This window comes from Amphiprion ocellaris, chromosome 13, assembly GCF_022539595.1.
Source record: "Amphiprion ocellaris isolate individual 3 ecotype Okinawa chromosome 13, ASM2253959v1, whole genome shotgun sequence".
Taxonomy (NCBI): Eukaryota; Metazoa; Chordata; class Actinopteri; family Pomacentridae; genus Amphiprion; species Amphiprion ocellaris.
In genome coordinates, this window is record NC_072778.1 from 21,920,338 (window position 1) to 21,946,679 (window position 26,342).

The following is a 26,342-nucleotide window of genomic DNA, read 5'->3' on the forward strand; positions in this document are numbered from 1 at the left end:
CAAAACTCTTTTAACAAATGAAGAAATGTGTCAAGTAGGATAACAAAAAAATCACATTCCTTGCAGTCCCACACTCAGTCCTTTTCTATATACAGTTATTAATAGTACAAACGCACATGCAGAAGAAACATACACAATCATTAAAACGTGCAAAATCAGCAGCTCAGTTTTGGTAAACGTATTTGGAAAAAGAACGGAGTGCTGTGAAGTTAAAAGATGCAAACAACCTGAACGTGGGACGGTGGTGGTGTGGTTTGATGAACTCTGAAGAGGGAAAAATGTATATGTACATGAAAATTACATGGGTAGGTAACCCTAATTTTAACTGTAAGGAACAAAAATATAAATGCAGGATAGTATTTACTAAATTCTATAAAATCTTTGTAACATGGGCGAAGAAGCATTTGTTGTTTCAATGCACAGCATCTCTACAGCAGAATTGACATCATGAAGCCACTGAGTACACACTATAACGGAAGTAACCGATTAAGAGTGGAATCGTGGAAAAGAAATCGGCAACACAATATCTGTGATGCACAGTTAATAAGGTTCCCGATGCTGGGTTTTGAATGTTGTCTCACTCTAGTTAAAGGGCTGGGTGAACTTGGTGGACATTATTGAGGACAAGATGAAATTATCAGACATGTAAATCCAAAAGCATTGTGGTAAAATTATTGTACTACGCTGTCGACTTCTTAGATGACAAATACGTTCCAGTGACCAGTTATGTGGAAATACCAGCATCCAGCTGCCCATTATAATGTTTCTCTTGTCATTTGAATAAAGCTACAGTTTAAGCTGGCCTTTTATAGTCACTGGTCAAAGAAGTGTTTCTGTAGTAGTGATGGTGATCACTATCTGATCATGTTCTTTAAGGTCACATCACAGGCTGTGGATTGGTAGAGAATTCATCAGTTGCTTTTAGTCCACCAGCTTTGTACCTACTTTGTCCTGTAGAGAGTCACAGGAGTGTTGGAGTCCTTCCAGGGGGACATCCGGTGAGAGGCATGGTACACCATGGACAGGTCACCATGCTATCGCAGGACTGAAATAGAAACACAACCATACATGCTCACACACCTGCAATCAATTTAGTCTTCAATTCACCTACCATGCATGTCTGTTCTTAACAGTGAATCCAAGAGTTTGTACATCATAAGAAGTAGATGAATGTTCTCAACCTGTAGAAAAACAATTAACCTTTACGTTTATCGGAAAAATTCTAAATTACCAAATTGGGAGAAACACGATTTTCACTGGATGAGAGTAGTATGAAAAATGTGAAAGGTGACCAGTAACTAAAGCTGCCAGACATGTTGTGAAGTGAAAACTACAATATTTGCTTCTGAGGTGTAGTGAGGTAGAAGTACAAGTAGCCAAGTAGAATTATCACCTTTATGGCAGCATAAACAATGTGAACATATAGAAGGTTCATAAAAGTAGAATTTATGACAGAGTTGTTGAACTAGTAGCATTAGGTGTCATCAGGCATGCCTAATAAAGCGGCAAGTGTGTATATATCACATGGTGTTCATACTGTTTATACTGTTCATACAGTCTGTGTTAACCATGTTATTTATACTGTTATTCATGCCACTATTAATCACTGCATGCACTTAGATTATTTAGTTTAAAGTGTATCTACAACTATAAATATTAATATTCTCAGTGTTTTCATCTCACTCTGTCTATACTGTTCATTCTGCTTATACTGTAACATACTGTATATACCTAAACTGTACATAATGCATTTTACTCCTGCTTTAGCACATCTAGTTAGATGCTAAACTGCGTATTCTTTAATTCTAACTTTTGTATTCTGTGCAATAAAGTTAAAGCAAACCTAATCTAAATATATACTCGGTTATAATACTGACCTCAAACAAGTTCCTGAAATGTCTCCAAGAATATCTGAGGACCTGAGGTTGAGTTCTTCACCCAGAAAAAGGGCTTTTCTTTCCTCAGTCTTCAATTTGGCCTTCCTCCAGTCCGTCAGATGGCGCTACCGTCCCCGGTGCAAACAGACAGCCGGCGCCCGAATAAAGAGGACGGACACAGGAACTCAGTGAGGAAACACTGTGGAGAAGTAGAACGGTGAGCCTCAATGTCACGAATTTAACGCTGTGTTTTTCGATTTTACTGGGTTTTTTATCATCGATATTTGTCAGCTCTTACTGTTTGTTCAGAGTAGACCTGAGCTACTTTGGGACTTTTTCGGTCAAATCTCCATGTTAATGTGTCAGTTAGGCGAACGTTTCAAGGTCTGTTTGTACTTTAGCACTTAGCCTCCTGGAGCTAGTGGATGCTAACATTTAGCACGGCTAACTAACCTGGCTTGTCTACTTTGACTTAACATTATTTCATTACTTGCATATAGATAGATAATTTGACACATTAGTATTTATTTATTGCCTTCCTGATTATCGGTGGAAAGTCTTTTTAACGTTATTACGTGTGTAATACCGTTGCACATGTTAATTTGCTAGCCGGGAAACTGCTGTAAAAAGCACGTTACTTTGGTTAGTTTATGTTGCCCTGCTGTATTTATTACACTAACTGCACAGATTTGGAACAAGACATGAAGTTATGTAGTTTAACGGTTAATACAACATATATGATGACATGATTGCGCAATATTTATCAAGTAACCCTAAAAATCATTGCTAAAATTGAATGTCACACTTGAGCCTTTTATTGTGTCTATGACTTTGTTTTTATGGCTATATTCCAGCTGCTGGTCAGTGTATGAAAACAGCCCGAGCAAATGGAAATTATTATTATTTTACCTCCTATTGATTAATAGTCCATACAGTTCACCAAGGAATTGAGTGGTATAATTTAAAATAAACACATGACAGTGTTTTTTTTTTAATATCTATTACTTACTGGAAACTAATTCAATGTGAAGATTTTTCATCTTTCTACAAAGATGTACAGAGATATGCATCATTGGATGCATTTTCATAGTATTTGATTTGGACTTTTTGCATTATTCCAAATCAAAACCGCCTGTCTTGTCTTCTTGTGTTTTCAGATCAGCTCTCTGGTGAATATGGGACGCCACTTTGGAAACTTGGCCAAGGTCAGGCATGTGATCACATACAGTCTGTCCCCCTTTGAACAGAGGGCTTTCCCCAACTATTTCTCCAAGGGAATCCCCAATGTGTGGAGAAGGTTCACAGCGTCTTTCTTCAAAGTTGCACCCCGTGAGTTTTTACACTTCCATACATTATGGTGCTGTTTTTACATTTAGAGCTGATAAAATAAAGTATTATATAGTTATAGAAGTCATTTACACTAAGTCATGATGCCAACTATAATCTATTATTATCATCGTAAAGTTGTCAGAGAACGTGATATGTGTGCATGGTTGAGTCTGCTGCCTTTAGATCTCAGGCTCTAATGCTTTCTGTAATTTGGCTTCACCTGCCATTTGGGTCAAGTTGGACTGGTTCCCAGTAACCTGCTAGGCCTGTTAACTGCTTTGACCCCAGCTTCTGTTGAGGTTTATAGAAGAAGTCACAGCAGGTGGCAGAAAGATGTGTCAAATGCCCAGTGCTGCTACCACCTTTTTATACTACACTTCAAAACACTGTTAATAAAACCCAACTTTATAAGTTTGCTGTAAGAAATGGGTTATTTTTTGGGCTTAATTTATGCTGTGTAAGTTACCATAACACATACAATATTTTATTGTTAACTTGAGTTTGGTATTCTTTGCTGTCTGTAGTTGAATGTAGTAGAAACGGTGTATTTTAAGTTAGAAAACTTGTTAGATTTTTTTTTCAGGATCTTTGCAAGTATGAATTGTGTCATATTTAACTATTTTAAATGTTTTACTCAATGCCTTTATTGGACAGCAGTGTGGAGCTACATTCATTTCAGAATGACGCTAATTTTGCTCCGTGATCTTTGTTTTTGCAGCAATGACCCTCATGTACTTGACCTACAGCTGGGGCAACAGCGTCCATCAGCAGAGTAAGAGGAAGAATGCTGCTGACTACGAGAACGAAGAATAAACTGCTGCCATCTTTCTAAAATTTGTCCTCTGTTCTTAATTCCAATGCTGTATGTTTAACCAATAAAGATGAAAAATATTTATGTGGCATTAGTCCTGCTTGATTTTATTGAGCCATGTCTTCTTGGTTGGGCCAGTGTTGATTGAATTTGGGTGTCAAATCATCCATTTTCTTCCGCCTATCAGGGATCAGGTTGTGGTGGCAGCAGGCTAAGCAGGTCATTCCAGATGTCCCTTGTCCCAGCAACATGACAGTCCTGTGCAACACCTACATGACTCCTGATGCTGCACCAATCTGCCCATCTCACGCTCTATTGTCCTATCACATCTACACTTGAGGCAGCAACTCACCTCCAACCAAAAGCGAACAATCTACCGGCTTTGGGTTGCAAACTGTAACTTGTAAAACTGCAGCACTGATTTGACACCCGAGAGTTTAGAATCCAAATTTACTGCTGGGGTTATTTGTTGAGCAACAAAAAATATTGAAAATTGCTTGAATCATTTATGATAAGAGAAAACTTTATAAATCCTGAAGCATTTTTTGCGCTAAATATTGCTCTAAAAACTGCAAAACAGCACGTGAGAATAACTAGTATTTAATAGAAAAGCAGTAACATACAGTCATGGACAAAATTAGATTGTTCAGCAAGGACAGTTGGAAACCAACTTCTTGAAGAACTCACACAGGGCAGGAAGAAGCCCTTCATCAATGAAAGGCTTGATAAGAAAGATAATGAAAAGATAAGATAAAGATAAAGTTCTTTATTTCTCCCCACTCCAGGGGAAATTTACATTGTTACAGCAGCTTATGTAACAGTGGACATAGTGATAAGAATAAAATAATAATAGAACAATAGTAATAATATTTACAGTATATACAAGGGTGAGAGATGAGGATAAAGTGGCTTAACAGAAAAAACAAAAATAAAAAATAAAAATAAAGTTTAAAAGTGCAAAGATGTGCAGAAAGTCTGGTTATTCTTTGCTGGGATCACAAGGATTGGACTGTTGATGATTGGGCTAAGGTTCTCTTCAGTGATGAATCCAATTTTCAATTGATGCCCACTCCAGCCAACTTACTGGTTAGGAGGAAGCCTGGAAAAGCCTACAATCCAGACTGTCTTGCCCCTACAGTAAAACATGGGGGTGGATCAGTGATAATCTGGGGTTGTTTCAGTATGGATGGAACAGGGCAAATGCAATTGTGTGAAGGGCGGATGAACCAGGTCATCTACAGGGCTACTCTTGAAAACAGTCTTCTTCCATCAGCTGGAAAACTCTTTCCTGCCTCCACTGACTGGATTTTCCAACAAGACGATGCATAAAAGCACTGTTTTTGGCAGTACAATGCCATAGCTATTGATGTAAGAACTAAAATGATTTTGGTTATTATCAAGAAAATCATGGAAAATGTCTCGATATCAGCTCTTAAATTAAACTCTTACGAGATATTTTTGTTATTATATTTGTCCAAACAAATGTACCTTTAGTTGTACCAGGCATTAAAATGAACACGAAATTGAAGAAAACAAGGGTGGTCTTGTATTTTTTTTTCTATGATTGTATATCCACATGTAAATTCATCCTGCCTTGTACATCACTGTCCTTACTATACCTTTATTATATCTATTTTTATCCTTTTAGACATTATATACGTGCCGGTGTGACGATGCCTCTGGCCGGTAGGTGGTGCAGGATAACCGGCTCTAGCGGCTCCGCAGTCGGATGCTATTGGTCGGCGGAAGGAGAGAAAATTCCTGAACGCTCTCACGCATCTGCCGGCGCACCGCATGCTGCTGCTCAGCTTCATGGAACAAGAACAAGGGTGGATCACCGTCCGCTGACTGGAATCCTCCGTAGCTGCTGCATTCAGTTTTTAGCACTGAACCGTATTTCTGTTCTTCCTTGTAACTCCACGCTGTTAAGTTTAGCCAGCGAGGATGTCAGTCGTAGGTTTCGACGTCGGCTTTATGAACTGCTATGTAGCGGTAGCCAGAGCCGGAGGGATCGAAACTGTCGCTAACGAATACAGCGATCGATGTACACCGTAAGTCCGATTGGTCGCTTTATAGAGTGTGATTTTCGCTGTTGTGTCTGCGCCGGTGGCGGACTCACAGCGGAAACGAATCCACCTTTGTTCATAATGATACACAGCGAAGCTAACGTTGCCAGCTCGCTAGTTAGCATGCTAGCAGATTTCACAACAGGAAACAGCATGTGAGTGCTAAAGCTAACGCTAGCTGCCGTGAAATTATTGGATATAAAGAAATACCCGTGCCTTTTCTCAACACGAGAGGCGTCTTATGGTGTCTTTTAGTAATGATAACGTCGAGATAGCCTAGAAACCGTTTACCGACCTGCCCGGTCAGGTGATGAATGTTTTACTGCGGGCATAAATGGGCGCATGATGGGAGGAGGCCGGATCGTGGCTGTCAAAACGGCTTCATCAGTCTATTGTGCTTAATTTTCAGACCCATAGTCACCAAAAAACACCAAAAAGGGAATATAGAAGATACATTTACACACATCAAAGTCACTAACATGTGAAATGGTCTTCGTCATGATAACAGGTTTTTTAGGTTTGATTAACCCATACAAAGCTACACAACAGTAGAAAACCAGCTGTGATGAGAGAACTGACCTGTGTTTTCTGTCTGTAGAGCATGTGTTTCTTTTGGACCCCGGAATCGGTCAATTGGTGCAGCTGCAAAAAGCCAGGTAGGTTTTCCTGAGGAGCTGATGATGATCACTAGTGAACCTAACTAAAGAGGGATCTGTGTTTCTTTAGTCTGTGTAGACTGTCAATCATTCAGAAAAAAAACAACTGGACTTTTCTTTGTTAGAACCAAAAATAAGTATAGTTGGATCAGTGTTTCCATAGTGCATAGTCTATAGAACAAGACGTAAATTCCCATTTTGCATGGGCGTGCATGCTTTTAATGGAGTATCTTTATTTTTCTCTGATAAATAGGTTGTAACAAACTGCAAGAACACAGTAAACACTTTTACACAAAACGTAAATTACAAATTACAAAAATTTACACAAGACGTAAATTCCCATTTTGCATGGGCGTGCATGCTTTTAATGGAGTATCTTTATTTTTCTCTGATAAATAGGTTGTAACAAACTGCAAGAACACAGTCCAAGGGTTCAAGAGGTTTCATGGCAGGGCATTTTCAGATCCCTATGTGCAGTGCCTCAAAAACAGCCTGGTCTATGATATTGCACAAATGCCTACTGGAACAACAGGCATCAAGGTAAGAGAAGAGCACTTACCGTTAAATTGAAATGTTATGTTTATTTGATAGGCAGACACACTGCAAGATTAATTAGAATTTCACTCTGCTTTCGCTCTGAGTGATCTGTAATACCAGGAGCGGACCGAATATTCGGATATTCGTCATTAATAGGGCCCGAATATATTCGGGCCAGCCCTAATATTTACATTTAGTCATTGCCAGAGTTAGACGTAGTTTAGATAAGTTATGTTTCATGAGCCTAGTATCATTCACTCATGCTAATTTTGAGCTGAAAGTCTACACGCCATCTCGAACAACGTAATAACCTTTCTTTTCTGACAATGTGACTGTGGCTAAAGGTGATGTACATGGAGGAGGAGAAGGTGTTCAGCATTGAACAGGTGACTGCCATGCTGCTGACCAAGCTGAAAGAGACGGCAGAGAATGCACTGAAGAAGCCAGTGGCCGACTGTGTGGTGTCTGTAAGTATGACATCCTTAAGCTCCTACACTCCCCTGCTCCACCCAGACTGGTGTTTGCATTTATGCTGCCTCATTAAACCTGTCCTAAATCCACAGCTCATGCAGCAAGTTAAGAAAGTAAGGTGGAAAGTCTGAGAGAAACGGCAGAGAATCACTGAATCTAAACATAAACTGTATTGAATTCATTTTGTCCTTGCAGGAACCCACGACTTTCAATTGTGAGTCGGAAATTGCAGATAGGTTATTTATATAATTTGACAAACTATGTTGAGCTGGACAGTTCAGTCCTTGACTTTGATTTTTGTAAAGTCATGATTGAATGAAATTAACATAATATTACATTTGACTTTATAATATGTGGTGGAAAAGTCTGTGTGATTCTTACAGTCTTAAAAACACAAGAAGGAATTTTAACATTTTGCAACAGGGAGAAAGGCATAATTTGTCCAACACCTCTCTCAAAGAAGTAAAAAGGCATACTTATAGTATGACAGTGAACACAAAACTCATTTTTCCGTTCGTTTTGTTTTGAATGGTTCAACAAGTTTAACCAATGGAATTCTTTTGACCATATCAGAAATTCTAAATCTACATTCTTTATGTTGACAAAGGAGCTTCTTCAGATTGGAACCACATTCCTCATCATGGCCTGAGTCCTACTTATGAAACACCTGCACATATCACCACACTGTGAGCAGTGGTCAGATTAAACCTGAAAATAAGCAAAAACATATAATTGATTACGAAGAGATGATTGGCATGAATAAATGTTAAGTTTGAGTCCAACCTTTAGAGTTTCTAGACTATGGCACTTATCATATTGATATCTAGTTCACCGTGTGATATCTCCTTTTTAACAAGGACCGCTGCTTTCTTCCAATTATCATCCAATGCTTTTCCACTAATGAAGATCAGCAGATAAACATCAGTGCAGCTGTAATCGGCAGTGTGGTTCCACCTACCTTTGAGCTGACTAGAGTTCTAATCAGTCAGATAATTGTCCCTAAAAAATCCATTTCAAATGCTGTCTTGTTGTATCCAGGTTCCCTGCTACTACACTGATGCTGAGAGGAGATCTGTAGTAGATGCTGCTCAGATTGCTGGACTCAACTGCCTGAGGCTTATGAATGAGACAACTGCAGGTCCGTACAAGGAAGCACATCTTACTGATTATTATAATGACTCTGCTCAGTCTAACATTAGTCATAAAACGCATGTTTAAAATTGATTTCCTCCTGTACTTGATTAATAATTTATCTTTTTTTTTCTCCAGTTGCGTTGGCGTATGGAATCTACAAACAGGATCTCCCTGCTCTTGAGGAGAAGGCCAGGAATGTGGTGTTTGTGGACCTGGGTCATTCCGGATACCAGACGTCAGTGTGTGCCTTTAATAAAGGCAAACTCAAGGTGAGTGGTCAGATCTTCACACTACACATGCTTTAACAAGATCAGTGGCTTAGTTCCGTTCCCACAACTATCTGTTGACCTCTTCTTGCTGCTGCTCAGGTCCTTGCTACAGCCTGTGACCCAGAGTTGGGCGGAAAGGATTTTGATGAGGTACTGGTCAAGTATTTCTGTGAGGAATTTGGCAAGAAGTACAAGCTGGATGTCAAGTCAAAGCCCAGGGCTCTGGTCAGGCTCTACCAGGAGTGTGAAAAACTGAAAAAGCTGATGAGTGCCAACTCGTCTGACCTGCCGCTTAACATCGAGTGCTTCATGAATGACGTCGATGTCTCTGGAAAACTGAACAGGTTGATCAACAAGAAATAAGTTCCTGCATTTTGTGCTCATCTTTCATATCTGCTGCATGTTATTTTACATTCCTCTTTAAAGCTGAACTCATATTTGATTATTGTCTTGCACAAGGGGCCATTTTGAGGAGATGTGTGTGGATATTTTGGCCCGAGTAGAGCCCCCTCTGCAGAGTCTATTGGAACATGCCAGTGAGTTTATTTTTTCTAATTTCTATTCCTTTCTTTCTATTTACTGCTATTGATGTAATTCAGGAGCATAATGGGCTTACACTGTGTGCTGTAGTGACAGTGTGCTTTTTTTTTTCCAATAAGAACTGAAAAAGGAAGACATCTATGCAGTCGAGATAGTTGGTGGCGCTTCCAGGATTCCAGCTGTCAAAGAGAGAATCAGCAAATTCTTCGGGAAGGAACTGAGCACTACACTGAATGCTGATGAAGCTGTGGCAAGAGGATGTGCTCTGCAGGTATATCACAGCTTGGCTTTAAAGCTGGTTTCCACCCCTCTCATAGTTTAACAGGAAATTAGCACTTGTTAACCTCTGACAAACTCTAACTTATTAAAAAAACTAATGTGCTTTCTAATATAAAGATCTAAAGATATAAATCTCTATAGATGTAGATCTAAATGTTGCTTAGGGAAGTCATTGTGGAGAAAAAAAAGAGAAAAAAATCTCTCCAAACCAGGGCACTCCTTAGATTAAAATGCCTTTATTATATTGACATGTCGTAGCTGGATTATTAAAAGAGGAAGCCCACATGTAGCAGCTTGTCCCTTCTTTGGTGTATCCTACCTTTTTTGAAAATTTTCTCCCTCAATCTTTCGCTATGATTTTTAGTAGCTGTTTATACCTGGAAATAGATTTTAGATTTTTTTTTTTTTTTAAACTGTAACTGCAGTTTTTATTAAAACAATGTTTATTTCTTCACAGTGTGCTATACTGTCTCCTGCCTTCAAAGTCCGTGAATTCTCCATCACAGATATCGTTCCATATCCCATCTCTCTGAAGTGGCACTCTGCTGCAGACGAAGGTCTGAGGTAAAAAAGAGAAGCCTTTTTGTTTGCTTTCTTTTCCACCGTCTTAGATCTTTATTATTTAACGGAATTCAAATTTTATGTTGCTCTATTGTAGTGATTGTGAGGTATTCCCAAAGAACCACGCAGCACCTTTCTCCAAAGTGCTGACCTTCTACCGGAAAGAACCTTTCTCTTTGGAGGCCTACTACAATTGCCCTAATGAGCTGCTTTATCCTGATCCCACTATTGGTAAGAAACCAACCACCAGCAGGTGGAAACGTGTTACCTACATGTCCAAAAAACAGCGAGCTGTTTTTCCTTCTTGATGTTTATTACTGTTTTCTTTCAGGTCAGTTTCTGATCCAGAAGGTCGTCCCACAGGCATCTGGAGAGAGCTCCAAGGTGAAAGTCAAGGTGCGGGTGAACATTCATGGTATCTTCAGCGTGTCCAGCGCCTCCCTGGTTGAAGTGCAGAAATCTGATGAGACAGAGGAACCCATGGAAACAGAACAGGCCACTGACAAAGACGGAGAGGTACTTTAGCCATGATACAAACATTTTTATGTGTTCCTGTTTGTGCTTCTCTTTTAAGACTTAAAACATGTCTGATTTTGTTTGGACCTCTACAGAGCAAGATGCAGACTGATCAGGATGAGCAGCAGGCTCAGGGAGATGCTCAGAAAGAGACGGAGGAGAAGACACCACGTGAGAATGAAGAGATGGAGGTACGATGCTCATTTTATTGTCAATTACTGCTGCTACCTTTTATGTTTATAACTGTTTTCTGCAGTGCAATATGCTCTCTGTAGCCACCTTATCACTTCCATAATCACCAAGGTTTACAATAATGCACAGTGCACTGCAGCTGTTGCTTTAGGTATGCTTATTTATTGAGAATTATTATAGTTTTCTTAGATTGTGTCTCTTTGGTTAAGAAGTATCAGCAAAGTAGGAATTTCATTGTACAGTGTAACTATCTGGTTTCTGCACATATGACTAAAAACCTCTTGAATCTTTTTGTATAAAACATACAGTTAATAGTTCCCTAGGATGTACAATTCAAGAAAATACTCCACAATAACATCTATATTCGCAAAACTTGTAATGTGTGTCTTTTTCTTTATGTATGTGGTTAAGAGACAATGGAAACAACACCATGATGTAGTGAAAACAATGCCACCAATTACAGCCTCACGAACAAAGAAGTGACCTAATTGCATCTGAAAGGGAAATTTTGTATTTCATCAAAATGTGTTTGATGCAGACAAAACACATTAGATTAAGTAAATCAGAGGTTCTCAAACTTATCTTTATCTGAGGTCAGATATCAGCTCTTGCTTATCACTTAAAATCAACTTATATTCAAGTTCAAGACAGTCAAAGTATATTCGAAATATAAAGTTAATATAAGTTAAAATATATTAGAAAATATATTCAGAGAAAGAGGACTGTTGGTTTGTAATCAGTTGCATCAGTGTGGCCCCCGATTACACCATAAGCTTCGTATCTCTTGTAACTGAACTGCTGCAAAACTGACACCAGTGCAGCCGACTCTGACAAATTTTTCCATTTACACTAGTTGTAGAAATTACATACTGGACAAAAGAACACATTCTGTATCTGCAACTTAGGAGCTAATAGCAAATTCTCTGGCGTAACTTTATTGCATGAACCCAGCAGCAACACACTCTGAAGCTGTTAATGTTGCCATGACAACAATGTCAATAATGGAGAAATAAGCCATAATAAAACCACCCTCATCTACAGCTCCACTGCGTATTCAACATCAATAGAAATTGTGTCTCAAAATGCAAAACATTACCCTTCATAACATATTCATAAAGCTAGATACAGCTGGGTCTAGATTGACTTGCAAACTGATGTGTATGTGGACTTTCAGAAGCCTTGAAGTAGATATTTATGTATCTGTGATATTTTGAATCTTCTCTGACCTTTTCAGACTAACACAGAAGAGAGCAAAAGCGAGAAGAAGTCCGACCAGCCCCCACAAGCCAAAAAGCCCAAAGTCAAAACAAAAGTGCTGGAGCTTCCGATTGAGAACAGTCCACAGTGGCAGCTAGCGGACGACATGCTCAATCTTTTTGTAGAAAATGAGGTGAATATATTTTGACATGACTAAATCCTGCCATCAGATTGCCATCTTATTAGGCACTGACAGCTGCTGTTTGGACTCTCCTCAGGGTAAGATGATCATGCAGGACAAGCTGGAGAAAGAGAGGAATGACGCCAAGAACAATGTAGAGGAGTATGTGTACGACATGAGGGACAAACTACACGGGATGCTGGAGAAGTTTGTCAGTGAATCTGTGAGTAAACAATCACTTTGGACTCATCTTAAAAAGAAAACGTACAATCACTGCACAACAAATTCAACGTTAATTCACATGTTGTTAAATTATTCTTTACTTGTAGGACCGAGATGCTTTGTCATTAAAGCTGGAGGACACTGAAAACTGGCTGTATGAAGATGGAGAGGACCAACCCAAACAGGTGTACATTGACAAACTGGCAGAGTTAAAGGTAAATAGCGCTGTGAAACTTTATCTCCTCGTTTTGATTTGTTGCTCATTTGATCCGTTTCGCTGACGTGTACTTAATGCTCTACAGAAACTTGGCCAGCCCATCCAGGAGAGGTATACAGAGGCTGAGGAGAGACCTAAAGTGTTTGAGGAGCTGGGAAAGCAAATCCAGCAGTACATGAAATTTGTTGAAGCCTATAAAATGAAGGTAAAAGATTTTCTCATTTCCCTCCCTGTGACCTCATGTTCACTAAGCTTTGCATCAGAATAGTACTGATCTACATGATTCCTGTTGTTGCAGTAAATGGTAACACTACATCTGCTGATGTATTTTCATTTGCAGGAGGAGCAATATGACCATCTAGATGAGGCAGACGTCACAAAAGTGGACAAACTTGCCAGCGATGCAATGATGTGGATGAACAGCAACATGAACCAGCAGAGCAAGCAGAGCCTAACTGTGGATCCCTCCGTCAAAGTCAAAGACATTCAAGCAAAAACAAGGGTAAGAATGTATGGATGAACTAGAATGCAGGAAGTTTAAAATGAAGGTTATAGGAAGTCCACTGCAGGTGGCTGGTGAGTACATTTTGTTGCCACTGTTAAAATGGCATGTAATAGGACAGCTGCTGTGAAATCAGCTGTAAATATCACATTTTATCAGATAATAAAGGTAAACTAGCTTCATGTGCGCATGCAGTATACAGGGTTTATGCAATGTCAAGGCAGATCTGTTTGCAGGTATTGAAATAGTCAAATAAGTCCCTCAGAGGTTGCTCTACATTAAGTAATGAGTTAATATGAATGTGATGGCTATCATTCTTCACATTCTATAATGTTCTATGTATCAGTACTGATGCATGAATATCTTTGGTGCCTGTACTATAATTATTTAATGGGCAAGGTCAGTATTTCTTAGAAACAAGCCATTATTTCATTCTTTATTCTTTTTATAAACTTCCAGGAGCTGTTCTCTGCTTGCAACCCCATCGTGACCAAGCCCAAGCCCAAGGTGGAGCTTCCCAAAGAGGACACGCCTGCAGAGCAGAACGGGCCTGTCAACGAACAGGACAAACCCCAGGAAGAAACCGCAGACAAGGGCACTATCGAGAACACAGGCAATCCCACCTCAGAAACCACAGAAAGCAAGCCTGAAATGGACCTTGATTAAAGCAGCCTCACGCCCCCTGAAGCAAAGCTGAATGGGAGCTGATTGTTTCAGACTGAGATGCAGCCTGGCTGTATAACGGAGCCGGTGAAGTGTTTCAGGAACTGCACTACACAGTCTAAAAGTAGGCAGGGTGTTTAGCACCCTGAGCCCAGCTCCTGGTGGTATCTCTGTCTGATGACATAGCATGCCCTCTCTCTTTCTGGATGACATAAATCAAAAGCCAGCTGCAATAATTCTGTTTGACAATGAGCGCTGTACACATGATGGTATTTATTTCTGTTGTGTGCTCTGTAAGTGTTCTGGTCTGTGTCACAATATGGTTTTAATAAAGTTATTGAAAATCACTTGGGCCACCTTTATTACTTTGGTCTGGCAGTGCAGCAGCTACCAATAATAGGGGTTTATTTTTGCCTCACAGAGAACCGGTTCAGTTCTTGTTTGCCCACCAGTTCCATTTGTGACCCACAGAACCAAATACTCAAGTCTGGGAGGTCCCAGTTTTGGGTAACTCTTTTGCAAATTCTGCAAGTAATTCTGCAAATACAAAGCGATTTATCGCAACCCGGACCAGTAGGGTACATGACTGCAACCTGTATCTAGCTCCATATCTTGTTATGCTTAATCAACCTACCTTGTTTCAAAGCTTGTCTGCTGAAGATAAAGTGACTTTTGAGGAATATTTTACTGTTGTATTTATATACAATTTGCTTTTCTGAGTAGTTGCTTTGAGTTTCTGCCAAAATTCAGCTGATGTCCACATTGACTACAGTTTTTATCAACATTTTACCTGTTTTATAGACACTCCCTTATGACAAAGATGTCATCATGAATCTGGAGCCAATATCTTAGGCTCTGGGCATAGATGTTATAAGGCCGAGACTCTCCGCTCAAAGAATGCTGAATAGAAGTTCATAGGAGAGTTGCATAACGCAATAGATAGCGGTTGTATGACATGTTTCTCCCCTTCCCCCAAGTAAGCCAACTGTCTAGTGCTACAGAACGGGCTGGCTAAGCAAGAATAATAAGGAAACATCCAGCCAATCATGTTCTTACACTGACACAAGGATGGCGTCCTGAAACTCAGCATACAAAGCAAACCTTTTAAGTGTTTTCACATCATATTTGACTGAAAATTCTATACATGCAGTTTTTCTGTCTCAGTGACCATAGAAATTGCAGTTTTGGCTCTCAACATTTTTTAATAGGTACCTGATTTTGTTTGCCTGAAAAAACTGCCTGGGATGTTATCACAGTGGCTGTTGAGTGATGTTTTGTTTTGATCCCAAATCAACTAAAATGCCCAAACTTCATCTGCAAACTCTATTGGTGGTCAAAGGCCTCATTAGACATCCATTTCATCTGTCAAATTTATGGGAATTTTGGGGGTTTGATAGAATGAGAAATTAACCAATACTTATTAATACTTTATTTTTGGACAGCAAGTTTAAGGACATGGGTAAATAATTATGTGTCAAGTGAAATTGAGACTTGCGATCCTAGGAACAGCCACAAAGAGGACCCTGTCATTCATTTAGCAGAATAAAATGCTGTAGAATACAAAATATTACACGTAATTGGTGTAATAAACATCTGACTTTGGTTCTGGTTCAGATTATTTGTACTTAATTCCCCCCATGTTTGTAAAATCTTGACTATAGGCCTTGTGTCTAGTAAGTTGTTTTAAAGACTCGTATTAAGTCTTTGATAAATGACTTAAGTTACGTGCAATTAAATAATTTCCTCTGGGATGAATAAAGCTGATCTTATCACTGAATATACGGGTAAGTAAAATTATGGATGAGCTTGTAAAAGATGAGTTACAGTCCTGGTCTGTCTACAGAGCTGGACATCCAAGGCTACATCCCTGAAGGTTTTATGAATAGCGCTGAATCTATTCATCTGTCATTCCTACTCATACTTGCATATAAAAGATATTGTACTGTTTATCTGATATGTTTATGTATGTAAAAAATAAAAATTCTGTAAGGTCAAGTGTTTTATTACTGGGATTTTTTTCCTCCCATTTCAGTCTCACAGCATCGAGGCCTATAAGAAGAACACAACCCCTCTAATCATTATCAAAATATAGCAAAACGTTACACACCTTTTGTTGCTTTACTGTAAGTTGCTGTAGTTACGTTAAGCTATCATTAAGCTTTGGAGAGATTTTTTGTAAGGCATAGAGACAGCAGATTTGGTGTAATTATTACTTATTTAATTTGGGTGTTATGCAGGGTTCCCACCTTTCAGAAATGAAAAGAAAGGACGCCCACCACGGCTCCTTGGGGCCACAGTTCAGTAAAGTTGGAAAGATATTCACAGATTTGGACTTCCAGCATCAATAACTCATTAGATATATGTTGTGAAAACATAATGCCTCTTTTCCATCATTTTGAGGTACACAATGTGCTACTTGATAAAACTGGGCTTGTAGCATATTGTGTACCTACAGAGAACAAGATTGAAGTTATTGAATATTTGTGTCTCTCTTCGCTGTTGCAGCGGTTTTGCAGACAGTGCCTGTGCATTCGTCACACAGCCGGCTGCACATAGACATCAATGTTATTTGTGCAGCTTGAAAGACAGCTACTGTTGATAAAACTGGGCTTGTAGCACATTGTCTACTTTACAATGATGGGAAAGAGGCATCGTTTATGTTTTGACAACCTATATCTAATGAGTTATTGATGTCAGAAATCTGAATCTGTGAATATCTTTCCAACTTTACTGAACTCGGGGCCACTACCACCCAAGGAGTGGTATGTTTCATTCTGAAAAAAGCACTGAGCCATACTTAATGCTTCAAGTGCTTTATTAACATGAAACTAAGAATTTTGTATTGTTTTATGATCACAGGTTCTGCCTGAACAGAAGTGGCATCATTTTAAACAGTGAAACCATACTAATGAAATAAAATGTAATGACCAACCAGTGTGCAATACTGGATTCTGCAAAAACATAAACAACTGAATGCAGAATACTGGACAAAGAAATTCTCTACAGACATTTTTTCCCATCTAAATCTTATCTTAACACAGTTAATGTATTAGCTTATTTATGTGTGTATACATGTATTTATTGTTTTATTTAGTGCTGTTAGCATATCAGAGTTCTGAGTGAGTTTTTCTTTAGATAGGCAAAGGCCATTTATTGATTACATATTGGCTATGATATAAATGTTTATTAAAACTAAAAGGCATGAAAAAAAAATACTAAACAACAAGCATTTACTGAGTCACTAAAATACTGTAGACCACATCAGCATGATCATAAGCATCCTCTGGTAAATTCACAACCAGATACTGATGTCCCTTACCATAAGGACTTCAGGAGATGGTTGGGGTGATAAACTGTGACCTGCTGGTTGGGTTCTCTCTGTTCTCATGTTTCTTACATGTTGGTCTTCTGATGCTGCTGTACTTCAGCCAGTCCATTGAGCAATACAGAACACAGTTTGCCTTTTACCCACAGCCAGGGGTTCCACTCTTCCCACTCATGTCGGTACATTTGCAAACGTTTTTGCTCCTGTGGACGTGGTGGAGTTTCGGGTGTAGACATTTTTAAACACGTTGGGTGCAGCATGATCTGCTGCACCTGGCATCGTGTCCTCGCTACGTGGGTCCCACGAAGTTTAAATTGGCTGCCCTTTGTATTTCCTGTGTTTTATTTTGTTCCTTATGCAGTTTTGATGAGTGTGTGACAGACGTGTATGGTGCATTTATGAAAATACGGAACAATTTGCGTCCCGTATTGATTCAATACGGGACGCAACAATTAATTGTCAAATAAAGGACGATTCCGTATTTTAAGGGACGGGTGGCAACCCTGGTGTTATGTGACTTCATAGGTGAACCTTTTTCCTTAACCAGCACCTGCATCTCTTTACTATTTATACAGAAGGGTACCAACATTACAGTTAAATAAAATAGATGGATACTAGTATTTGCAACGCACACCTTTACATGATTATTGCTCTATAAATCATTATAAATTAGACTAATTCCACAGTTATTTTTACTATTCCCGTGGGCTAAGCACATGAAGAAGGTGGGATGACATTAACTTGCCAGTGTCTCACACTTATATATTTTACTACAGTGTACTCTGAAATAACTTGAAAATGCTGCAATGATCAGGTTAATATCGAAAGGCTGAACTAGGTTAAGTCCCCATATCCAAACCACATCTCTGGTTACCATCTAGGACTGTTTACTGAAAATGTACTCCTTTACTGCCGCCTAGCAGCCAGAGGCTGACTTTCGGCTAAAAGCGCGGAGTTTATGGTAAAGAAGCCTCCAAAAAAACGCTCAAACTTGCTCTCTGGGCTCATGTTTGTACCAAGACATACGGCTGAAAGCTGTAAGTCATCCAACAAAGCGTTCTTCATTATTTAAATACGCCTTAAGGGCGCAGCGGCGTTTCGTGCTTTAATTCCTCCAGTCAAAGAACCACTTAGCATCAGAGCTAATGCAAGTTAGCTTTAGAGCTAACACTTGTTAGCTTCAGAGCTAATGCTAATTAGCTTCACGAGTGAACGTCACCTCCGCGGTAGCACGACGCTGAAGTTAGCTTCTGATTCACACAGTTAAGACCAAAAGTTAAGGGAAACTTAACTTACAGTGAAGAGCAAACAGTCTCATTTCCCCCCACAGTGAAATGCTGCCTTTGATATCTTAGGTAAATCCACAATGTTATTTGAAACCCATCCTCAAATTGTGAAACCTTGATTCTATTTTTTAACATGTGGGAAAGAACATCATTTTCCTCCACATCTGGACCACACACGACCAGGACTAGACCTCTATAGCCAAAATAGACTGGTTAAATCTGGATTAGGTTGTACCTGAAAGACTAAAGATTATTTAAAACACAAAATCAGATTGTTAAAACATTTGTTATGGTTGTGGAAATACAAAAAGGGAGACTTTACTGCAAATTTTTTTTTCCTATATAGACAGTAGACCAGACCCAGAGCTAAAAAACGTATTTATACTGCTTGAGTTTGAACTTTATTGTCCTACAGAGGATAAAGACTTATAGCTGTGAAAATGCAAAATATAAAGATATCACTGTTTTTTTTTTCCTTTCTTTTTCCCATGTGGGGGGGGTTTGGTGGGGGCTGGGGTGGGCGGGTTTGGGTGGCAGGTGGGTCCTCGTGCCCCGGGCCGCCTGGGTCTGTCTTGGCGCGCTGGGGGTGTCGGTAGCTGCTCCCTTTTGTTCTCGGGGTTGAGTGGTTCACAGTGGCCCCAGTGGCTCTCTGGGTGTGCCGCCCTGTGGCTCCTACGGCCCGGGGGGAGGGGTGCCCTGTTGGCTTGGCCCTGCCTTGCTGTGATTGCTGTTCTGGGCTTCGGGGTCCTTCACACTTGCATGTTCGATCAGGTTTCGCCAGCTCCTGCCGAGTCCCATTGTCAGCGAATGATCGGACCCACCAGAATGTGCTGAGAATCTCTCCAGAGTCTCTACCCTAAACTCATTCGCTCTTTCACTAGTATCCTCTTCCGGCATATTCTGTCTGTCAAGACATCCACAATTATGGTGCTCAGTACCGTTTGTTTAATTATTTATTTATTGAATCTCTTTTTTTTTGTGTTGTTTTTTTTTTGTTGTTGTCTTTTTGTTTTTTGTTTTTTTTTCTATTTTATTGATGGGCAGTTAGTAGTTGGGAATAACACACCACCTCACACTCTTTAATTGCAATAGCACTGCCTGTTAGTTCCTATCCCTGTTCATCCTGTTTCGTCCTGTCCAGTCTTTGTTTCCCCTGCACATCACTGAGGTGTAGCACTGCCCTCCCTGGCTCATAATAGGGAATTCTAATAAAGAATATCTGCTTAGCTTTCAGGGAGGGCTGGTGATGGTCACACACATGCACTAAATATTAAAATATTTGGCTGCAAGACTAAAATATGCATCAATCTCATATAATGTTGACACCTCTTTTGTGGGGTTAAACAATGAGAATAAATGCAAACAAAAAAATAAAATAAAATAAAAAACAAAAAATAAAATCACTTCCACCCACTGGACAAATCTGGACTAGACTGCTCTACAAAAGCAGTCTATAAAGAGTCTCTAAAACGCAGTCTGCTGATTTGTTGGACATTTTTCCTGTTTGTGAAAATGCAAAAAAAAAAAGTTTACATTTGGACCTCATTAGACCAGGCACTGTTTTAAAACCACTATATCTAGACTGATCAAATCTTAAGTAAACAGAGTCTCTGATTTGTAAAACCTTTATTACATTTGTGAAAATACAAAAACACGGAGATTGCACTAGCTTTTATTCACATGTAGAACATTTAGATCTGGTCCAGATCTAAAACTACTACATAGAGACAGATCAAATCCTGACTATAGATTCTTTAAAACACAGTCCCAGATCTTTATCACTGCTGATGAAACCACTTTACATACTGAACACTTTACATTCTAAACACCATTCATTATTTGTGCAATTTGCGCATTTAAGCACATTCTCATTTGCACATTTGTGTATCACTCTTGTATATTCTGTTGATTTTTTCTATATTCTATTTAGTATATATAGTTTTTTAAATTAAATTTAATTTTACCTTCACTTTATACCCTACCCTAATATAGAATAGAATAGAATAGAATAGAATAGAATAGAATAGAATAGAATAGAATAGAATAGAATAGAATAGAATAGAATAGAATAGTTTTTTATTGTCACCATTACAACAAAAAAAACAACAACAATGAAAATCAGTTTGGCACTCTCTGTATTAGCAGCAATAAAAGATAAATTACATAAAGCAATATTAAACAAAGATTAAAATATATACAACCAAAATATATACAAAAGAGCAAATATGGACCACAGATATGAACAATATACAACCATAAATATTGTAATTAAACATAAATATTGCACTTGTAGGCATGTGATATGATCATTCAGGGGGGAGGGAGAAGACATTTGATAGCTTGAGGATGAAAGCTGTTTTTGAGTCTGTTGGTTTTGACTCTAAGTGTCCTGTAACGTCTTCCTGAGGGGAGGGGGGAGAAAAGAGAGTGTCCTGGATGTGAGGGGTCTCTGGTGATTCCCCTGGCTTTCCTCTGAAGTCTGCCACTGTAAACGTCTCTGAGGAGGGGTAGTGTGGTCCCAATCACCCGCTCTGCTGCTCTCACTACCCGTTGCAGGTCTTTCCTGTACTCTGCGGTGCAGCAGCTAAACCACACTGTACAGCAGTACGTCAGGAGGCTCTTAGTGGTGGAGCGGGAGAAGTTTGTGAACAGCTTTTGGGGGAGATGAGACTGACAGCTTCCTGAGGAAGTACAGTCTCTGTTGGCCCCTCCCTACCTGGTGTGAGATATGAGTGGACCATGTGAAGTCTGCAGAGATGTGGACCCAGAGGAGCCTGAAGCTCTCTACCCTCTCCATTCGCTTTGACCTCCTGCAAATGCAAAAGAATTACATTCCAATGCTTTTTCGCATCTACATTGAAACAGATTCTCTTTGTGCACACTATGTTTGAAAGACTATTTAGCCTCTCTGGCATAATCTAGACCAGCTTTGGCTAGTTTACATGAAGTAACTTTAGATCTAGACTTGGTTTAATGTGCTCCAGATGTATAAGAAAACAGCTGTGAAATCTCCATTTTTGCATCTTCACAAATTGGAAGAAAGGTTTTAAAATGAAAGTGAGTTTAGACAGCACTAATGGTTTACTCTTAAGGTTTGAAACGGTTTCAGACCATAAAAATTTTATAAAACACAGAGAATCAGTCACTTAGTGCTGCAACTTGTGCTTCCCTCAACTTAATTGTGAATCTGAGTCTAACTTCAGCCTCGTTCGCTGTTTGGATCCAACAGAAGTCACATGATCCGTCCAGATCCTGTCTGTTCCGACAAAAAGCTACCTGCATTAAGTACTTTTTGTGTGTTTTCTTTTCAGGAAAGCAACACAAGTAGTGTTCAAGCTGTGCGGTGTGTGTTAAAACTGTGAGTTTTTTTCTTCAGCTTGTGTTCTGACAGCGCTTCTGTTTTACTGTTTCTGGATGAATCTAGTTATCTTGATGAGTCTAAAGTCTGATTTAGGTGTGTTTATATGCCGAAGTACCTGCAGGCTGAACTCACTGAGACGAGCAAACCTCGTCTTTTTCTCTCTTCCTGCAGCACCATGAAGCTGATCATTCTCAACGACTACGACCAGGCGAGCGAGTGGGCTGCAAAGTACATCAGAAACAAGATTTTACTGTTCAGACCTGGACCCAGCAGGTATTTCACCCTGGGACTCCCCACAGGTAAGAGGAAGCAGCCAGGATCCATCTTTATTAACATTTCAGTGAATTCGCCCTAGTCACATGTTTCCTCCCACATCTGCTGATTCAGTGTCAGGAAAAGTGTTGAGTAATCCCTTAATGGAAAACTTTTTAATCCTTTAATAGACAAATGTGAATTTGTGTATAAATATTACTAAGAAGATTATTGCGATTTCACCAAAAGCACAAAAATAAGCTTGTGTCACACTTTTCTTCATGTGCTAACATAATTGCACAAGGGTTTTCTAATCATCAATCAGCCTTCCAACACCACTAGCAACACAATGTAGCATCAGAACACAGGAGTGGTGGTTGCTGGAAATGTTCCTCTGTACCCCTATATTCCATTAAAAATCAGCCGTTTCCAGCTAGAATAGTCATTTACCACATTAATAATGTCTAGACTGGATTTCTGATTATTTAATGTTATCTTCATTGAAAAAAACTGCTTTTCTTTCAAAAATAAGGACATTTCTAAGTGATCCAAAACTTTTGAACGGTAGTGTATGTACCGGACATTAAGATTTTTTTGACATTATGTGTTTGTCACATTTTTTTTTAATGAAAAAATAAAGGACTCTGCAATCTCTTTTTTTTTTTTTCAAATCTTGACCACATTAGACCAGGTCCAAATTTGAAACCACTGCATGTAGACCAGTCAGTCCTACAGAGCCCTAAGAAACAAAAGTACAGAACAATTTATTATACATGTTTATTTTTTTTCTAATCTGGACCACATTACACCAGATTTAGATCTAAAATTACTGCATATAAACTGGTCAAACCTGGACTACATTGTCCTACAAGGGCTTTATAGTCTTAAAAAGATAGTCTCCAATTTGTGTAACTTTCATTACATTAGTGAACAAGCAAATTTAAAAAAAAAAAAAAAAAACTGATGATTTTGGTGCTTTTTTTGTGCATGTACACCAAATTAGAGCAGGTGCAAATCTAAAACCACTGTACTTTGATGGGTCAAAGCTGCACTAGATTCTCCCCAAGAGGACTCTTTAAACACTGGCTCTGGGAATGAAGGTTTCCCAAAATTCTATTTGCAAAAAAAAGGAAAATTGCACTTTTTTTTTTTTTTGGACCACATTAACGCAGGTCTTGATCTAAAATCACAATATACGGACTGGTCAGATCTGGACTACAGAGGCTAAAGATTGTTTAAAACACAATTTCTGATTTGTGAAACCTTTATCATATTTGCAAACATGCGAAAGAAAGGAGATTTCACTGCTTTTTTCACATTTGGACCACTTTGGAGCTAAAACCATGATATACAGATGGGATAGGTCTGGACTAGACTGTTGAAGCAAAACATAAAAAAACAAGTTCATATCTGTAAAACCTATTTACTGTAAAACGTATTTGTCTCGTGTCTCCCTTGCAGGTTGGGGTTGTAAAGTACACACCAGAGTTTTCGTTTTTATGACATTATGTGTTCTGCATTTAAACTTTATGTTGCAAAGAGTCCTGAGTTTAACAGATTGTAGTATAAAAGTAGAATAATGTCTCAAAACAGAGCAGAAGTACTGTTCCTGAATAAATTTGCTATTAGTTTTCACTGTGTTGATTAGATTTTTTTTGTCTTCAGGAAGCACTCCTTTAGGTTGTTACAAGAAACTGATTGAATACTACAAGAATGGAGAAATCTCATTCCAGTATGTGAAGACTTTCAACATGGATGAATATGTTGGTAAGTCTTAATCGGTTTTTATCTCAACACATTGAAGGACTTTTTAAAAATTGTGATCTTGCATAAGAAACTGCGATCATCTCCTTGACAGGCCTTCCCAGAGATCACCCTGAGAGCTACCACTCCTTCATGTGGAATAACTTCTTCAAGCACATAGACATAAAAGCAGAAAACGCCCACATCCTCGATGGCAACGTAGCCGACCTGCAAGCAGAGTGTGAAGCCTTTGAGGAAAAGATAACAGCTGCCGGGGGGATTGAGCTGTTTGTTGGAGGTCAGGAGGCTTTGAGTGAAAATACTGTACCAGTATAATACAGTGTGTAGTAACTGTACCAGTTACTACACATTTCATATCTGTGCTCTGTCTTGCTCTGGTGTTTATTGATTATGTAATCCTGATTGAATCAATAATGTCACTAAACCGCTCCTCCTGCCCTGTTTCAGGTATTGGACCTGATGGCCACATTGCCTTTAATGAGCCTGGTTCCAGCCTGGTTTCCAGGACGAGGGTTAAGACCCTGGCAAAGGACACGATCATGGCTAACGCCCGATTCTTTGATGGAGATCTCTCCAAGGTTCCCACCATGGCGCTGACTGTGGGAGTGGGCACTGTCATGGATGCAAAAGAGGTGTGGAGTCTGGTATATTGTTGCTTGTGTTTTGCTTCTGTTACTTTGTGTTTCTGCAAAATCACAAATGTACCACATGTAAGGAACAGTTACTTTCTGACCAGACTGTGCTGAAATGCAGAACAGCGCATTGCTCAGTGATCTTTTCATCTTCCTGATGCAGCAAATAAACACTAACGGCAAGTTGCTCAGTCACACAGGCAACATGTCACATTTTCAATTTCTTCTCAGGTCATGATTCTCATCACTGGTGCGCATAAGGCCTTTGCTTTGTACAAAGCTATAGAGGAAGGTGTGAATCACATGTGGACAGTGTCTGCGTTCCAGCAGCACCGGCAGACTGTTTTTGTTTGCGATGAAGACGCCACCCTGGAGTTGCGGGTCAAAACTGTGAAGTACTTCAAAGGTGAGAAAAAATAAATCACAAAGCAGCATACATAGTTACTGTGCTTACAAAGCATGAACTTGATATATTTCTGTCATAAATTGCAGACCAGCTTGCATTAGGAAAAAATCCTTCAGTAGAATGCAGCTGGACTTCTCTTTTTGGTTCCTGAAGACATTTCACCTTTTTATTGAAGAGATTTCTTCAGTTCTCAGCTTGAACTGAACTGAAGAAGCCTCTTGGATGTGAAATCTTTTCAAGAACCAAACAAAGAAAAGTCCAGCAGCATTCTGCTGAAACTCTTAGGATTTTCATGACCTGAATGACTGAGAATCTATGCAGACATTAAGGAAAAACATTTACAAAATGAATCACTGAAAACATGCTGAGTCTTGTTCTTTCCACAGGGATGATGCATGTGCACAACAAGCTGGTAGAGTCCCTTCCACAGGAGCCTAAGAAAAACTGAGGGGATCTTTTGCAAGATATATGGATTCTCAAGGCATTTTGTAAAAAGAGTTCACACTCCAATGATTGTCTTTTTCCTCTGGTGGCGATCAAGCAGTGCTTGGAGTTACCACAACTCATATTCATAGACATAATTAGTGCGGGTCTAGAGCAGACTGTCAGGTTTTCACGTGATTGTTCACACAGCTGTCATTCTCATTTGTTCTTTGTAATAAAGTGAGCTTGATTTGTACATATTGTCTGTGTGTTTTGTGTCAGTGCTGTGGTTTTCAGCCTGTGCTTTTAATCACATGACAACACGGAGCAAGTCATGTTGCCTTTAGGTGCTCCTCGGAAGCTTTCCGAGTTGTGCAAGGAAGTACATTTGCTTAGGTACTGTGCACAAGCCATTGGCTGTATATAAATAAGAATCGCACAGATTTTGAGGTACTTCGCAGAGTATTATAAGTGTACTGGTTCTTATATTTTTGCTGCAGGCTATTTTAAATGTACTCTTGTAGATACTACTTTAAAATGTCTGATGAACTTGGTCAACCAATCAAAATCAATACACTATTTGCACATTAATAATTATGTAATATAATATATTAATATAATAATAATTTGGAAGAGGCATTCTTTAAAATGTTTACTATTGATACATAATTTG

General features: G+C 39.2%; 3 protein-coding genes across 4 annotated transcripts; all 3 read left to right on the plus strand.

Annotated features, from left to right (window-relative positions):
• The first annotated feature begins 1,969 nt into the window (after nucleotides 1-1,969).
• Nucleotides 1,970-4,101, plus strand: LOC111567550 (cytochrome b-c1 complex subunit 8). 2 transcript variants are annotated; one of them, XM_023268741.2, is made up of 3 exons: nucleotides 1,970-2,094; nucleotides 3,035-3,206; nucleotides 3,925-4,101. In XM_023268741.2, exons 2-3 carry the CDS (start codon nucleotides 3,053-3,055, stop codon nucleotides 4,017-4,019), a joined length of 249 nt encoding a protein of 82 aa, XP_023124509.1. In that variant the 5' UTR covers nucleotides 1,970-2,094; nucleotides 3,035-3,052; the 3' UTR covers nucleotides 4,020-4,101. The 2 variants fall into 2 exon arrangements, with proteins under 2 accessions (XP_023124509.1, XP_023124508.1); XM_023268740.3 differs by lacking the exon at nucleotides 1,970-2,094 and adding an exon at nucleotides 2,123-2,261.
• Nucleotides 4,102-5,765: 1,664 nt separating this feature from the next.
• hspa4b (heat shock protein 4b) lies at nucleotides 5,766-14,567 on the plus strand. The gene is made up of 19 exons (XM_023268738.3): nucleotides 5,766-6,068; nucleotides 6,682-6,739; nucleotides 7,139-7,279; nucleotides 7,621-7,743; nucleotides 8,786-8,885; nucleotides 9,017-9,150; nucleotides 9,250-9,494; nucleotides 9,610-9,686; nucleotides 9,810-9,961; nucleotides 10,427-10,533; nucleotides 10,628-10,761; nucleotides 10,862-11,046; nucleotides 11,142-11,237; nucleotides 12,473-12,628; nucleotides 12,714-12,839; nucleotides 12,946-13,053; nucleotides 13,141-13,260; nucleotides 13,396-13,557; nucleotides 14,017-14,567. Exons 1-19 carry the CDS (start codon nucleotides 5,962-5,964, stop codon nucleotides 14,221-14,223), a joined length of 2,538 nt encoding a protein of 845 aa, XP_023124506.1. The 5' UTR covers nucleotides 5,766-5,961; the 3' UTR covers nucleotides 14,224-14,567.
• Nucleotides 14,568-22,047: 7,480 nt separating this feature from the next.
• gnpda1 (glucosamine-6-phosphate deaminase 1) lies at nucleotides 22,048-25,925 on the plus strand. Its single transcript, XM_023268750.3, has 7 exons — nucleotides 22,048-22,189; nucleotides 22,364-22,491; nucleotides 24,110-24,211; nucleotides 24,303-24,485; nucleotides 24,656-24,840; nucleotides 25,072-25,246; nucleotides 25,633-25,925. The coding sequence occupies exons 1-7, from the start codon at nucleotides 22,068-22,070 to the stop codon at nucleotides 25,692-25,694; spliced, it is 957 nt and encodes a 318-aa protein (XP_023124518.1). The 5' UTR covers nucleotides 22,048-22,067; the 3' UTR covers nucleotides 25,695-25,925.
• The last annotated feature ends 417 nt before the right edge of the window (nucleotides 25,926-26,342 follow it).